The sequence below is a fragment of the Ovis canadensis genome, chromosome 1 (assembly GCF_042477335.2).
Source record: "Ovis canadensis isolate MfBH-ARS-UI-01 breed Bighorn chromosome 1, ARS-UI_OviCan_v2, whole genome shotgun sequence".
NCBI classification, from domain to species: Eukaryota; Metazoa; Chordata; class Mammalia; order Artiodactyla; family Bovidae; genus Ovis; species Ovis canadensis.
This window is the reverse complement of record NC_091245.1, coordinates 107348174-107361785: the sequence shown is the minus strand read 5'-3', so window position 1 is coordinate 107361785 and position 13612 is coordinate 107348174. Positions and strand designations below refer to the sequence as shown.

The 13612-nt window shown below is 49.6% G+C and overlaps 3 protein-coding genes across 5 annotated transcripts in view; 1 reads left to right on the top strand and 2 right to left on the bottom strand.

Moving 5' to 3' along the window:
* The window catches only part of HAPLN2 (hyaluronan and proteoglycan link protein 2), a 22513-nt gene extending 21890 nt beyond the window's left edge, over positions 1-623 (bottom strand). Inside the window, exon 1 of one of the 2 annotated variants that reach the window (XM_069576859.1) lies at positions 485-623. The gene's annotated coding sequence lies outside the window, so the exon portion shown is untranslated. The remainder of the gene's footprint in view (positions 1-484) is intronic. The other variant, XM_069576840.1, reaches the window with a different exon arrangement.
* Positions 560-7144, top strand: LOC138433712 (G patch domain-containing protein 4). The gene is made up of 8 exons (XM_069576806.1): positions 560-706; positions 2614-2750; positions 3209-3282; positions 3390-3482; positions 3576-3662; positions 5337-5425; positions 5660-5710; positions 5941-7144. Exons 2-8 carry the CDS (start codon positions 2672-2674, stop codon positions 6686-6688), a joined length of 1221 nt encoding a protein of 406 aa, XP_069432907.1. The 5' UTR covers positions 560-706; positions 2614-2671; the 3' UTR covers positions 6689-7144.
* Positions 3975-13612, bottom strand: NAXE (NAD(P)HX epimerase). 2 transcript variants are annotated; one of them, XM_069576826.1, is made up of 7 exons: positions 9699-13612; positions 9456-9564; positions 9196-9306; positions 9004-9117; positions 8093-8240; positions 7564-7772; positions 3975-4350 (listed from the first exon to the last, which is right to left on the bottom strand). In XM_069576826.1, the coding sequence occupies exons 1-6, from the start codon at positions 10121-10123 to the stop codon at positions 7570-7572; spliced, it is 1110 nt and encodes a 369-aa protein (XP_069432927.1). In that variant the 5' UTR covers positions 10124-13612; the 3' UTR covers positions 3975-4350; positions 7564-7569. The 2 variants fall into 2 exon arrangements, with proteins under 2 accessions (XP_069432927.1, XP_069432918.1); XM_069576817.1 differs by lacking the exon at positions 3975-4350 and adding an exon at positions 7019-7254.

Below are 13612 nucleotides of genomic sequence, written 5' to 3'. Positions count from 1 at the left end.
AACTCCTCAACCTATTATGCATTCCGGGATTTTGCCTCTCCAGTCCCACTCGAGCTTCCAGCTTTGCTTGGGCTAGACAAAGTGCTTCTCGAAGTCAGGGCTCGTGTCTTACGCATCTTTGTATCACCAGTACCAAAGAAGAACAGGTCCTGGCACACAGTGGTGAATCAAAATGTGTTTGATGAACGTATTGAAACCTCTTACCTCTAGGATTTTATTAAAAAAAAAAAAAAAAAACTGTCCCTGCAAGCTGAGTATTCATCCCTTGAATTATTAATCACCTCAGAGGTACTACCTCCTTCTCTGCCTCCACGAATCTCTCAGGCCACTCTCGATGCTTTCACCTAAAATTTTCCTTTCTCATATTTGTGCCTAGGACTAGTCAATGTTGGACCCAAAGCTATTCTCCGAACCCCGATAGAGTCAGGTAGGACTGAAGTCACTTAGCTGCTCAGGGCCTGCTGGGAGGCAATAAGTAGAATACCTCTCAAATCTCCAGAAATGGGCTAGCTCTGGGGCGGAGTTTCTATGGCAACCATACCGCAAGCCGGCCTCTCAGTTTCTCCAGGGACCACAGAGACTCAGTTCCAGCGTGCATCTCTATGGTTTCCACAGCCTAGAAGGGTCGAAACAGCACTTCCGGGAAGATGGCTGCGCACAAGTCACGTTTGTCACATGTTTCTGCGGAGAGGATCTCGCAATGACGGTAAGGGGCTACAGTCCCCCGAATGGTGACTGTCATAGCCCGGGCTCAGGGGCAAATGTGACAGAAAGAGAATAGTTTTACTCAAGTGAAGCTGCGGTCGGAGGGCTGGAGTTTTAACCTCCACAGGAAGGAACCCTAGGGAAAGGAGCCAGCTCTTCAGAACCTCTGTAAGAATGGTAGCCCAGGGTCCCTTCTCCAGAAAACTCACGTTGACTGGAAAGAAGACAGTTCCTGAAAGTGTGCTCACAGCCTTCGCAAAGACTGCGAGCACAGCCTGGTATCTGGCTTCTGTCCACAGTTAGCTGTTCTAGGTCGGTTAAGGAAATTCCCACCTGTGTCATTCAGTTCAACAATTAAGGACTGAACGCATTCAGGAGCTGCATTAAGTGCATCAGGGGTTTGGGAATAAGACTAAGCATAGGCTGTGGTATATAATATAATTTCAAATTAATGCGACAAGGCATAGGCTGTGTAAGTCTTAGAGTGTAAAGCGTAAATGGCTATGAGCCTGTGAGTAGTGATTGAGAACACCAGTTCTGGAGTGCCTGAGATCCTAGATCCGCTACTTAACCAGCTATTTGATTTGTGCAAGTAGCTAAACTTTTCAGTGCCATTTCTTCAGTTGTAAGTTACAGTAAAAACACCTCCAGGGAATTCCCTGGTGGTCCAGTGGTTGGGACTCTGTACCTTCACTGCGGAGGGCTGGAGTTCAGTCCGTGGTTGGGGAACTAAGATCCTGCAAGGAACCCGGGGCAGCCAAAACAAAAACCCAAAACACCTCCCTGTGGGGTTGTTGGAAGGATTAAATGAGATAATATGTGTGAAACAATTAGCAACATGCTGGCATGTGGAAGGCTGAGTATAGAATTTGGGTTTTGGTATCAATGGCAGGTCCTAAAACAAGTCCCCCGCTGATAACTGAGGGATGACCGTAGTTGGGAATATAATAGAAGCCGGGCTACTATACAGTCATGCATCCTGGGCTCATATTTCCAGCTACATCCCTTACCAGCTATATAAGAAACCAGGCAAGAAACCGAGACTTTATTTTTCTCCTCTATAAAATAATATCTGTCTTACAGAACTGTCAGGGTTAAATGAGACAGTATAATAGTATGTGTAATCCTCCTGTTAAATATAAGAGCACCTTTCCAAGCTGGACAGTTTCAAAAAGGGTGCTCCAACAAGACTGAAAGACAGTGGTGGTGAAGCCCCCACAGTGTAAATGCTGGGGCACAGGTATAGGATACAGGCTTTATTAAGCACTGCTGTCTTATAACTGGAGGAGGAGATGGCAACCTACTCCAGTATTCTTGCTGGGAGAACCCCATGGGCAGAGGAACCTGGCGGGCTACAGACCAAAGGGTCACAAAGAATCACACAACTGAGCACAGACAGATATCACTCAGGTTAACAAACATCTCATTGCTTTGCTTTGTTTTTAACATGGTAATAAATCATGGGAGATATTGTCAGGTAGCGGTAAAGAGTGGGAATTCTGCAGACCAGCTGCCTGAGTGTGAATTCTACATGCATCAGCTGTGTGACCTTGAGCAGGTCACCTAACCTCTTTAGGCTTTAGTTTCCTCATTTGAACAAAAGGATAGTAATACCTTCCTGAATGCAAAGTTTAGGAAATCTTCCTGGACTGGGATGGTTACATGAAATGATCCATGCAAAGCCTTAGCAAAGCCCAGCGTGTGGTGAGCTCTCCATAAATTTAGGTATTATTGTTAATACTGGTCCTCCTTGACTTTCAGCATGTTGACCTCTCAGTGGTCAGGGAGCTCCCTAAGGACCAGGCCTCCCAGCTTGATCTCTGTTCCAGCTCCAGGAAAGAATTCTTATAAGAGCGGTTAGGATGGATTTGGTACATGATCTGAGCACTTTCTCCCTTCCTCTTAAAGGGATGACAGTGACTGCTGCTTCTCCAGTGAGAGCCTGAAGACAGTGACTTTTCTCACCATGAGTATCACCCCCGAGGTCAAGAGTCGGGGGATGAAGTTTGCTGAGGAGCAGTTGCTAAAGCATGGATGGACTCAAGGTGATTCCCAGGGGGCCCCTTCCACATCCCCCAACTCCCTCACTACCCTCTGCCCAGGGGAGAGGCATTATCCTGGATTAACCTCTCTGTAGTCTGTTCAATGGAAGAGGAAAAGTTAAAGAGAAAATTTGCAGAAGAAAATTCAGCAATTTCCAGACATTTCCAGAAAAGGGAAGAAATATGACTGTGGATAGTGAGAAGGAAGTGGCTGAGAGAACTGGGAGTGGGAAAGAGATGACCTCTGTCCTGAGAGAATTATGGGAAAAGAGAGTTTGGGCTCAAAGACATGAAGACCGTATGGAGAGGGAGTAGGAAGAGTGGAACTGGGAGGGTTTCTGAGAGGGACAGGGCACGCTCAGTGCTAGGTGTGTGGAATGACAAGGGCATGTGCCAGGGTTGCTTTGTGAGGGCTTAGGGCAGGCAGTGGAATAAGCCAGGTCATTCGCTGTCTTCTGCAGGCAAAGGCCTGGGCCGGAAGGAGAATGGTATCACCCAGGCCCTCAGGGTGACGCTGAAGCAGGACACTTATGGGGTAAGACTGGACAGACTGCGGGAGGTCAGTGGGGATGGGAGATGGGGGCCTTGAAGATAGGGTGAGGGAGGGGATTGACAAGCCCTGAGTTCACACTTCTCTGGCAGGTGGGACACGACCCTGCCAAGGAGTTCACAAATCACTGGTGGAATGATCTGTTCAACAAGACTGCAGCCAACTTGGTGGTGGAAACTAGGCAGGTATAAGCTCTAATAGCAGGCATGTAACACACGAGGGCCTGGACACATGGGGGTGAGGGAGACGTGGCACCCACTCACACATACTTCCCCCAGGATGGAGTACAGATAAGACGCCTGTCTGAGGAGACCACCCGTCAGGATCACGCCAAGCCCAACTTGCTGTATCAGAAATTTGTGAAGGTATTAGAGACTGGGGGTGAGAGGGCCCACCCTTTCCCCTTCCCTGGTCTCTTGGGGTCTGAACAATTGCCTTGCATGCCCTACCTGTTCTCAGGACTGTCCTAAGTGGGGTCCTGGGACTAACCTCGCTGTTGCTGACCCAGACTGCCCAGATCCTCAGCAAGAATTGAAATCTTCAGGCTGCATGGATCCCTGCCCTCTGCTGAGGGGGCTGCAACAGGGAGTGGGAGGCGGAGGTCAGGAGCTGCCAGAGGAGAGCAGGGAGGGGACATCTATTTCAAAGGACTTAGAAGCCTGAGGAGACCTGAGAGATTATCGGACCCATTGTCTTTTATTTTGCAGATATGGCCAGAAGAGGGGAGGTGGCTCACTGAAGAGCCCACAGGTGGCTAGTAACTATAAAAACCTGTTCTAGCCAAGGACTAGAACCCAGGTGTTCAGACTTCCCTTTTCTAGCGTGCCAAAGGAAGGGAGCTGACATTTAATGATCTTCCATTACCTGCTTAAAGGCTCTACATGTTATCCAGCAGATCTTCCCCATTCATCTCTGTGGCCATCTTCGGCCCCAGTTCAGACCATCATCTCCTGCATGGTTTCTTCCACAGCCTCATAACTAGCTAGGCTCCTAACTCTAGTCTCAATCCTCGTGCCAATCAGTTCATCCTCCACAAAGCGTCCAGAGTGTTCTCTGTAAAACACAAGTTTCACTGCGTCACTGGCTCCTCCTTGACCTGGGATGACACAGTCTACAGGTGTCAGACTGACGCGGATGGCCCTTCAGGCCGTGTCCTCGCCTTCTTCCCTAACCTGTTTCTCGCCACTTCTCAGGACCTCTGTCTACACTTTAGCCAGATTGATTCTGAATCTTTTTCAGGTACCATGTTTTATCACCTTCAAATTTTTGCATATGCTCCCTCTGTCTGGGACATTCTGCTTCCTTTACCTGCTGACCTTTTCGTTGTCTTTCAAAGCTGAGTTACTTGTAGCAACTATTCCCCAAACCCTGAAGCCTGAGTCAGGTATCCCTCCTCTAGCAGAGATAATTGTTGTTTAAGTCATGTCTGACTCTTTGGGGACACTATGGACTGTAGTCTGCCAGTATTTTCTTCATAATTGCCTACATTCTGCCATATCTCCTTCCCTGTTAACCACGTAGGATCTATGTTGGCTGCACCCATCTCATTCTTACTCCACTCTGTATCCCCAGCCTTTTAATCCATAGTAGGTTCTTAACCTGGTTAAAGAACTGTGCATAGGTATTGGCCCAGGGGCGGGGGCGGGGCGGGGCGTGCACAGGTTGTGAAAAGAACCATCTTTGTTGTCTGTTGCTAGAACCGTGAGATGACCACCGGGGGCACTTGTCCCACTGTGAAGACCTGATGACCCAAGCACTTGTCCCTCCCTTCTTCTTTTGCCCACTAGCTAGCTGGCTGTGGGCCAGGGAGCCAGGACTGCCCCTGCCCCACCCATTCCCAACTGCAGCCCACTTCCTGCCCAGGCTGACATATGCAGGTTGGCACACCTCTGTGGAGGTCTGTAAGAAGTGATGTCAGGGGCTGACAGATCTGTGCCTCTGGCTACTTGAGATGGTGGTTGGGAGTGGTTTCCAGAAGGGAAGTGGGATGACGGTGGTGTTGAGTGGGCCTTGTCCATCCCCACGATTCCTCCTTCTAGACGGCCACACTGACTTCAAGTGGGGAGAAGCCAGACAAGGACGGGGAAAGCTGCAGTGATGACAGCCAGGAGCCCAAGCCTCCGAATGTGTGAGACGTCTTTCTAGTGCTGGGGCATATGGGAGGAGATGCCTTCAAATCTCAGAAGGACGGACCAGTGTAATGCTTGACTGTGGTCTTCTTGGGGGATGGACTCTTGTACTAATCTTTGGCACTTCCAGGTCCTGAATAGGAACTCATTGGTGAATGTTTTGGAGGGGAGGAGAGGTCAAGCCTTTCCATCAGATCCATTTGTAATTCCTGATTCCCACCCCTCTCCAACAGGCTGACCGATGAGATGCTGCTCCAGGCCTGCGAGGGACGAACAGCACACAAGTAAGTAGTGGTTGGCTTCTTGGGCTCCCTTCTCTCCCCATCACAAGCCCACCATTGAGGGTGGCCTGTGCCACTCTTTTCACCCCAGAGGAAATGATTCCTACTCTTTGCCCATTTCTGAAGCTGCCTCAAGACAGGTAGCTCCTCCTTACCAACTTTCCCTGCAGTCGCAAAGATGAGGCTTCTTTTCCCTGATGGCCTCCCTCTGACTTGGGCCCCATCTATTTCAGGGCTGCCCGTCTTGGGATCACAATGAAAGCTAAGCTTGCTCGCTTAGAGGCCCAGGAGCAGACCTTCCTGGCTCGGCTCAAAGGCCAGGACCCTGGGGTCCCTCAACTGCAGTCTGAGAGCAAGCCCCCCAAGAAAAAGAAAAAGAAAAGGAAGCAGAAAGAGGAGGAAGAGGCTACAGCAACTGAAAGGAGTGCAGAAGAGTACTCAGAACACACTGACGACAGCATCAGAAAAAGCAAGAAGAAGAAAAGACGGCATCAAGAAGAAAGAGTCACAGATGAGAGAGAGGGCACAGCTACAGAAAATGAAGAGACCACAAGAACAGGTGGGCTTGGGGAATTGAAAAACAGAGAGCACATCGACCGGTCCCTCAGGAAAAAGAAGAGGCAGCACCGTGAAGAGGAGAAGGTGGAGCTGGCGGTCTTAGATAATGAGGGAGGCAAGGTGGCTGTCAGTGGAGTCGGGACAGAGGAAGTGGAGAGGAGAGTATACACTCACCCACGTGGCAGAAGCAAGAAGAGGCGGCAGCATGAGGAAGAAGACTTGAACACAGAGGATGAAGAAGTTGAAGAGGCTCTCGTAGATAGTGGGACCAGAGAAGCAGAAAGCACATCGTGCAGTGATCAGAAAAGGGGGAGAAGCAAGAGGAAAAGACGGCAGCATCAGGAGGAGGAAGTCTTGGATGGACCTGGCGTCAACACTGCCCAGAAAGCAAAGAAGAAGAAGAAACGGAAGAAGAGAGACTGAAGGCCAGGCCACGGCGGGGCCCAACTGACGCCCCTCCAGGAGCTGAGGCTTCGGGCCTGAGCTGATGCAGGTCTTAGGCACCCTCTCAGTGAGGAGTCCCTCCCGAGGAGGAAACAGCCGTGGAACAGCAGTCCGCTGAGAGGAGAGTGGTAGTGCCGTGTCTGAGTCGACGGAGAGGCAAGTCCCCCTTACAGAATCTAACCCAGAGATGGTGAACTCAGGCACCTGCAGAGGCCAGGCAGCTAAGGGACCAGGATGCGGGGAGCTGTGGCAGTGGGAATGCAGACATCTGAAGAGACATCTTGGCTAAAGAAGCTGAAAATGTAGATCTATGGGAATATACTGATTTTTTATTTTGAAGGCTAAGAAAAACATGCAAATTCAGCCCATAGATTGCCAGTTTCTAACTATACCAAATTGAATAAACATCAGCTTGGTCTTCTAGTCTGTAGATAAGTTGTGACTGTCATCTCCATTCTCAGCCCGGGAAGGTCCTGAATACAAATTAGTTCCCTTAGAGGCCTCTGAAGAAGTTCCTTCTGTTAACATCTGGTAGTCTTGCTATGCTGTTAAGTGAAAGGAGAGAGTTCAGAGAACCTCACCCAGCTCCCTGTCTGCATCCCTAATAACTGTGTGCGTGTAAAGGACGCACCCCTCGCCTGGGAGCCTTTTTCAGCATCTGAAAGTCAACTGTCATTGCCCCCAAATGCCATAGAAACCTCTCTTGCATACTGTTCCCACAGAGAGCGCACCACCTCTCCAGTGTTGTTCTCTGGCTATACCATCTCTTAACCATTATTGTCAGAAGAGCTCCCAGGACTCCACAGTTCTGGGAGAGAGGCACTAAGTCTTTATTGAAAAGAATGCCCCCCCACCTTCTCTCACTGCAGACGATAGACACATTCGGTGTCAGGGTAGGGTGGTAGGTTCAGCTGGTACTTCTTTTCCAGAGCAGGTGGCACGAAGCGACCCCCCAGGTAATGGTAACGACCAGTAAACTGGGTTGCAGACTTTTTGGGTGCTGTCAGGGAGATGAGCAAGTCTGGCTGGATTCCTCCAGAGCTTCCCTTCTCCACGTCCCATCCTGAAAAGAAGGTGGTAGTCAGAGCAGAAGGGACCAAGATGTCCAGTCCCCTTCCACACCTTGCTCTGCTCTAATCTTAAAGGAGTGGGAAGCCCCCTGGGTCCCCACCTGAGAAATCACGTCCTTGGAGCTGCACACACTCCTGGGCTCTGGTCTCACAGTCAACATGTAAAGGGCATTCCTAAACTCTGTTCCTCAGCCCTACTTTGGCTCTTTCTTCACCTCTAGACTCTGAACCTTGAATCAGGAACAAGAACTCCTAGGTACCTACCTCAAGACAGGGCAGGGCCCTGATCCCCCCAACCTCCTTGGACCTGCACCTGAGGGAATGTCGATGCTGGCAATGGGCACAGTGAGTCCATTCAGGACGCTCAGGATGCTGCGGAATGGCTCCCGAACCTCACCCGTGAAGCTGAAGCCAAAGATGGCATCCACCACCAGCTCATACAGTTCATCAATCAGCATCGGCTGTAGTAGAGAAGGAGAAGATGTCAGAGCTAGCAGCTTCACAAAGAACCCTTAACAGGAAAGGGCTGTCCTCTGTACCCAAAGGCCATAGGCACAGGGAGAAATTTAATCTCATTCAAATGGCATTCTGAGGCCTAGAGTTCAGTGCAAGTCACTGATTGAGGCCAAGCTGAGTCCAGTCACATCTTCCGCTCTGAGTGTCTGCCAACCACTGGAGAGGCTACAGTGTAGAACAGCCCGAGACCTGGAGTCAGGAGGGGCAGGCTTTGGCCTTGCCTCTGCCGTGAACTGATGTGTGACTTTGGACAAATCACTTACCTTCTTTTGCATCTCAGTCTCTTCATCCGTAAAACGTGCTAAGGAATTTTAAAACGTTCTCAAGTTACCCACTCCTAAACCCATCATCTGAAGAAAGGGTTTAGGATAAGGTAGTCACTTCAGTTCCCAAGAGGGGCACATAATGTGTTTACCACATGCTAGAGGAAGAGGAATTGGCTACAGCGTGGAAAGAGTGACCAGGGGAGATTAAGGGGAAATAAAGCTATAGAGAAGGGGGTGCTGGCAACTCATAAATGGAGCACACCCTATGACACCAATTCCATTCAGGTAGCATGCTTTAGGCACCTGTGTCAGGCACTCTCCCTGCCCTCTAACAGTTAATCTAGAGAGGGAGAGTCGTAAGTGAGCTCAGCCTGGAAAGGTGAGTGAAGAGCAGGATGCAGGCAGCAGTTACTGAGGAGGGCCGTGAACAGGAGCCACCTACCTCTGAGGGCATTTCACCAAGGAAGGGGATGTCCATTTTCTGGCACTGCGTCACCAGTGCGGTGAAAAGTGGCTTGTTAGGCCTTTTAGGGTAATAGATGGTTGGCTGGTAGCCCTACGGGGAAAGGAAGGTGGGTAATTCAAGCCCAGGTCTTGGAAACCACTCCCCCACAGCCCTTCCCTGCATACTCACAAAGAGTTTGAGGTGTCGAGCACAGACCAGGCCATCTCCTCCGTTATTCCCAGGGCCACAGATGACCAGGACGGTAGGGGGGCTCCTGGACAAGGACGTGGGGGGATATGCCTGAAGGCAGAGTCAAAGGGGATTCAGAGGGGCTTTGGGCAGTGACAGACCAGGCTTGGCCTGGCCGTCCCTCCCCTCACTTCGTTGTGCCTAGGCCAGGGGGGCTTGTACAACGGCTTGCCCCAAAGGTCGAGCGTTGTGCCACTGACCTTGGCAATGGCTGTGGCACAGCTCAGACCGGCCAGCTCCATAAGTTGGTCCACGCTGAACTGGTACTCATTAAACAGCTCCTGGTCCACGGCTTGCGCCTCCTCCTGGCTGAGGAAACCCACGGCCTGAGTCCCCACCCCTCAGGTGCTCCCTCGCGCGGGCGGCGCGGCCGCCCCAGGTCCCGCCCCCTTGGGTTCCACCCAAGTCCTACGCCCCGCTTGCCCGCTCAGAACCTCGCCTACCTCAGGTATTTCACTGCTGAACTCGCCATGACTTCTGAGTCCCCGCGGCCACCCGAGATCAGCCGCTGCGGCACCCACCAGGTGGGTCCTGCGCGACAGGAGCCGGCCTGGACTCTGACGCGTGACAGGCGCGAGCCTGCAACCAGCAGCCCGAGCCCCAGAAGCGCCCGCAAACCGGACATCCAGCTAGCCAGGAGGGAGCACGCTGGCCCGCCCGGCGCATGCGCAGCAGTTAGCCCTGCCCCCCCAGGGGCCGGGCCCGCACACACCCTGGCCGGAAGCGGTCCTAGGACTGGCAACTCCGCCGCTTCTCCTCTTGTTACCGTGCGCACCACCGCCCGGGTGCCTTCCCACCGCGGCCCCGCCTCCGTGAGGGCGTCTTGTCTTACAGTCTGGATCCCAGCCCATCGCCGGAGCATTTTCATATTGCCTCGCAAATGATCCGAAGTGCTTTGCTCCCAAGCGCCCGTCGATAATAACTCTTCATTTCTTCATGCTTTTGTGTAGCAGTTCTGTTACTGCTAAGCTGTATAGCACAGCAGTTAACCCGGGTTCCTGCCCTACCACTTAGTGAGTGAACTTGGCTTTCCAGATTTGTTGCCTGTCTATAAAATGGGATACGAGTACATATGGGGCTGTAGTCCATGCAAAGCCGTAGACAGCGTCAGGCACATAGGGCTCAATAAGTTAATGTTCTTATTAACGTTATGATTATACAGTGGAAGTGAGAAATAGATCTAAGGGACTAGATCTGATAGAGTGCCTGATGAACTATGGACGGAGGTTCGTGACATTGTACAGGAGATAGGGATCAAGACCACCTCCATGGAAAAGAAATGCAAAAAAGCAAAATGGCTGTCTCAGGAGGCCTTACAAATAGCTGTGAAAAGAAGAGAAGCAAAAAGCAAACGAGAAAAAGGAAAGATATAAGCATCTGAATGCAGAGTTCCAAAGAATAGCAAGAAGAGAAAAGAAAGCCTTCCTCAGCGATCAGTGCAAAGAAACAGAGGAAAACAACAGAATGGGAAAGACTAGAGATCTCTTCAAGAAAATTAGAGATACCAAGGGAACATTTCATGCAAAGATGGGCTCGATAAAGGACAGAAATGGTATGGACCTAACAAGCAGAAGATATTAAGAAGAGGTGGCAAGAATACCCAGAAGAACTGTACAAAAAAGATCTTCATGACCAAGATAATCACGATCACTCACCTAGAGCCAGACATTCTGGAATGTGAAGTCAAGTGGGCCTTAGAAAACATCACTATGAGCAAAGCTAGTGCCAGTAGAGCTATTTCAAATCCTGAAAGATGATGCTGTGAAAGTGCTGCACTCAATATGCCAGCAAATTTGGAAAACTCAGCAGTGGCCACAGGACTGGAAAAGGTCAGTTTTCATTCCAATCCCAAAGAAAGGCAATGCCACAGAATGCTCAAACTACCACACAATTGCACTCATCTCACACGCTAGTAAAGTAATGCTCAAAATTCTCCAAGCCAGGCTTCAACAATACATGAACCATGAACTTCCAGATGTTCAAGCTGGTTTTAGAAAAGGCAAAGGAACCAGAGATCAAATTGCCAACATCTGCTGGATCATGGAAAAAGCAAGAGAGTTCCAGAAAAACATCTATTTCTGCCTTATTGACTATGCCAAAGCCTTTGACTGTGTGGATCACAATCAACTGTGGAAACTTCTGAAAGAGATGGGAATACCAGACCACCTGACCTGCCTCTTGAGAAACCTGTGTGCAGGTCAGGAAGCAACAGTTAGAACTGGACATGGAACAACAGACTGGTTCCAAATAGGAAAAGGAGTATGTCAAGGTGGTATATTGTCACCCTGCTTATTTAACTTCTATGCAGAGTACATCATGAGAAATGCTGGGCTGGAAGAAGCACAAGCTGGAATCAAGATTGCTGGGAGAAATATCAATAACCTCAGATATGCAGATGATACCACCCTTATGGCAGAAAATGAAGAGGAACTAAAAACCCTCTTGATGAAAGTGAAAGAAGAGAGTGAAAAAATTGGCTTAAAGCTCAACATTCAGAAAATGAAGATCATGGCATCTGATCCCATCACTTCATGGGAAATAGATGGGGAGACAGTGGAAACGGTGTCAGACTTTATTTTTGGGGGCTCCAAAATCACTGCAGATGGTGACTGCAGCCATGAAATTAAAAGACGCTTACTCCTTGGAAGAAAAGTTATGACCAACCTAGACAGCATATTGAAAAGCAGAGACATTACTCTGCCAACAAAGGTCCGTCTAGTCAAGGCTATGGTTTTTCCAGTAGTCATGTATGGATGTGAGAGTTGGACTATGAAGAAAGCTGAGTGCTGAAGAATTGATGCTTTTGAACTGTGGTGTTGGAAAAGATTCTTGAGAGTCCCTTGGACTGCAAGGAGATCCAACCAGTCCATTCTGAAGGAGATCAGCCCTGCGATTTCTTTGGAGGGAATGATGCTGAAGCTGAAACTCCAGTACTTTGGCCACCTCATGTGAAGGGTTGACTCATTGGAAAAACTCTGATGCTGGGAGGGATTGGGGGCAGGAGGAGAAGGGGATGACAGAGGATGAGATGGCTGGATGGCATCACGGACTCGATGGACGTGAGTCTGAGTGAACTCCGGGAGTTGGTGATGGACAGGGAGGCCTGGCGTGCTGCGATTCATGGGGTCACAAAGAGTCGGCACGACCGAGTGACTGAACTGAACTGAAGCATTTCATATAACTTGGGACCCCTCTCCCCACTAAATTACCTCGCTTATCTCTGCTTACCTGCCTTCCCAGGTAAAGAACCCGCCTGCCAATGCAGGAGAAGTAAGAGAGGCGAATTAGATCCCTGGATGGGGGAAGATCCCCTGGAGAAGGAAATGGCAACCTACTCCAGTATTCTTGTATCCAGTATTCTTGAAAGGAGGCTGGCAGGCCACAGTCCATGGGGTATAAAGAGTCAGACACGACTTAGCGACTAAACAACAGGATTGAGGGGGATGTTTTTATGCTAGTTTATTCTGTTTCTGTAACAAATTCCATTCCTGGCTAGTTCACTGAGAAAAGCAAAAACCCCTCCTACTTTAAAAGAAAAAAATTATTTATTTATATCAGCTGTGCTGAGTCTTCCTTGCTGCCAGGGTTTTTTTCCTTATTCACAGCGAGGGGGAGCTACTCTCTAGTTGCAATGCTTGGACTTTTCATTGTGGTTGCTTCTCTTGTTTCAGAGCCCGGGCTTTAGGGCACGCAGACTTCAATAGTTGCTATTCCTGGGCTCAGTAGTTGTGGTTCCCCAGCTCTAGAGCACAGGCTCAGTAGTTTTGGCGCCTGGGCTGAGTTACTCTGCGGCATGTGGGATCTTTCTGGACCAGGGATCGAACCCATGTCTTCTGCATTGGCAGGCAGATTCTTTACCACTGAGCCACAAGAGAAGCTGGAACCCCTCCTGCTTTTAACTATTCCTCTGATGCTGTGCAGTGCTGTGCTTAGTCGCTCAGTTGTGTCTGACTCTGCAACCCCATGGATTGTAGCCCGCCAGGCTCCTCTGTCAATGGGACTTTTCGGGCAAGAATACTGGAACGGGATGCCATTTTCCTTCTCCAGGGGATCTTCCCAACCCAGGGATCGAACCAGTGTCTCCTGTGTCTCCTGCATCACAAGCAGATTATTTAGTTACCCACGAGCCATCTGGGAAGCCCATTCCTCTGATAGTCTCTCATTTTTTATTATAAGAGGCTTACGATTGCCTATGGCTTGTAACCTTGACTTCATCTATGTTTATTTACATGTCTGATGTGGAAAATTGAATGTATCAGACTGTGATTGTGGTGGAAAATTGTTTTGGTTAGACTGTGGTTTACTCATCCTTGTTTTTTCGTTTATTCATCTTAATTAAAAGAGAGTTTACATTACA

Excerpts from the sequence above, each read along its gene's own strand:
- LOC138433712 (XM_069576806.1), top strand. The coding sequence starts at position 2,672 with ATGAGTATCACCCCCGAGGTCAAGAGTCGGGGGATGAAGTTTGCTGAG. Across the intron at positions 3,483-3,575 it reads TGGTGGTGGAAACTAGGCAG|GATGGAGTACAGATAAGACG; the intron begins GTATAAGCTCTA and ends TACTTCCCCCAG. Across the intron at positions 5,426-5,659 it reads GAGCCCAAGCCTCCGAATGT|GCTGACCGATGAGATGCTGC; the intron begins GTGAGACGTCTT and ends CCTCTCCAACAG.
- NAXE (XM_069576826.1), bottom strand. The coding sequence starts at position 10,123 with ATGAAAATGCTCCGGCGATGGGCTGGGATCCAGACTGTAAGACAAGAC. Across the intron at positions 9,307-9,455 it reads GTGCCACAGCCATTGCCAAG|GCATATCCCCCCACGTCCTT; the intron begins GTCAGTGGCACA and ends CTCTGCCTTCAG. Across the intron at positions 8,241-9,003 it reads TTGGTGAAATGCCCTCAGAG|CCGATGCTGATTGATGAACT; the intron begins GTAGGTGGCTCC and ends TCTCTACTACAG.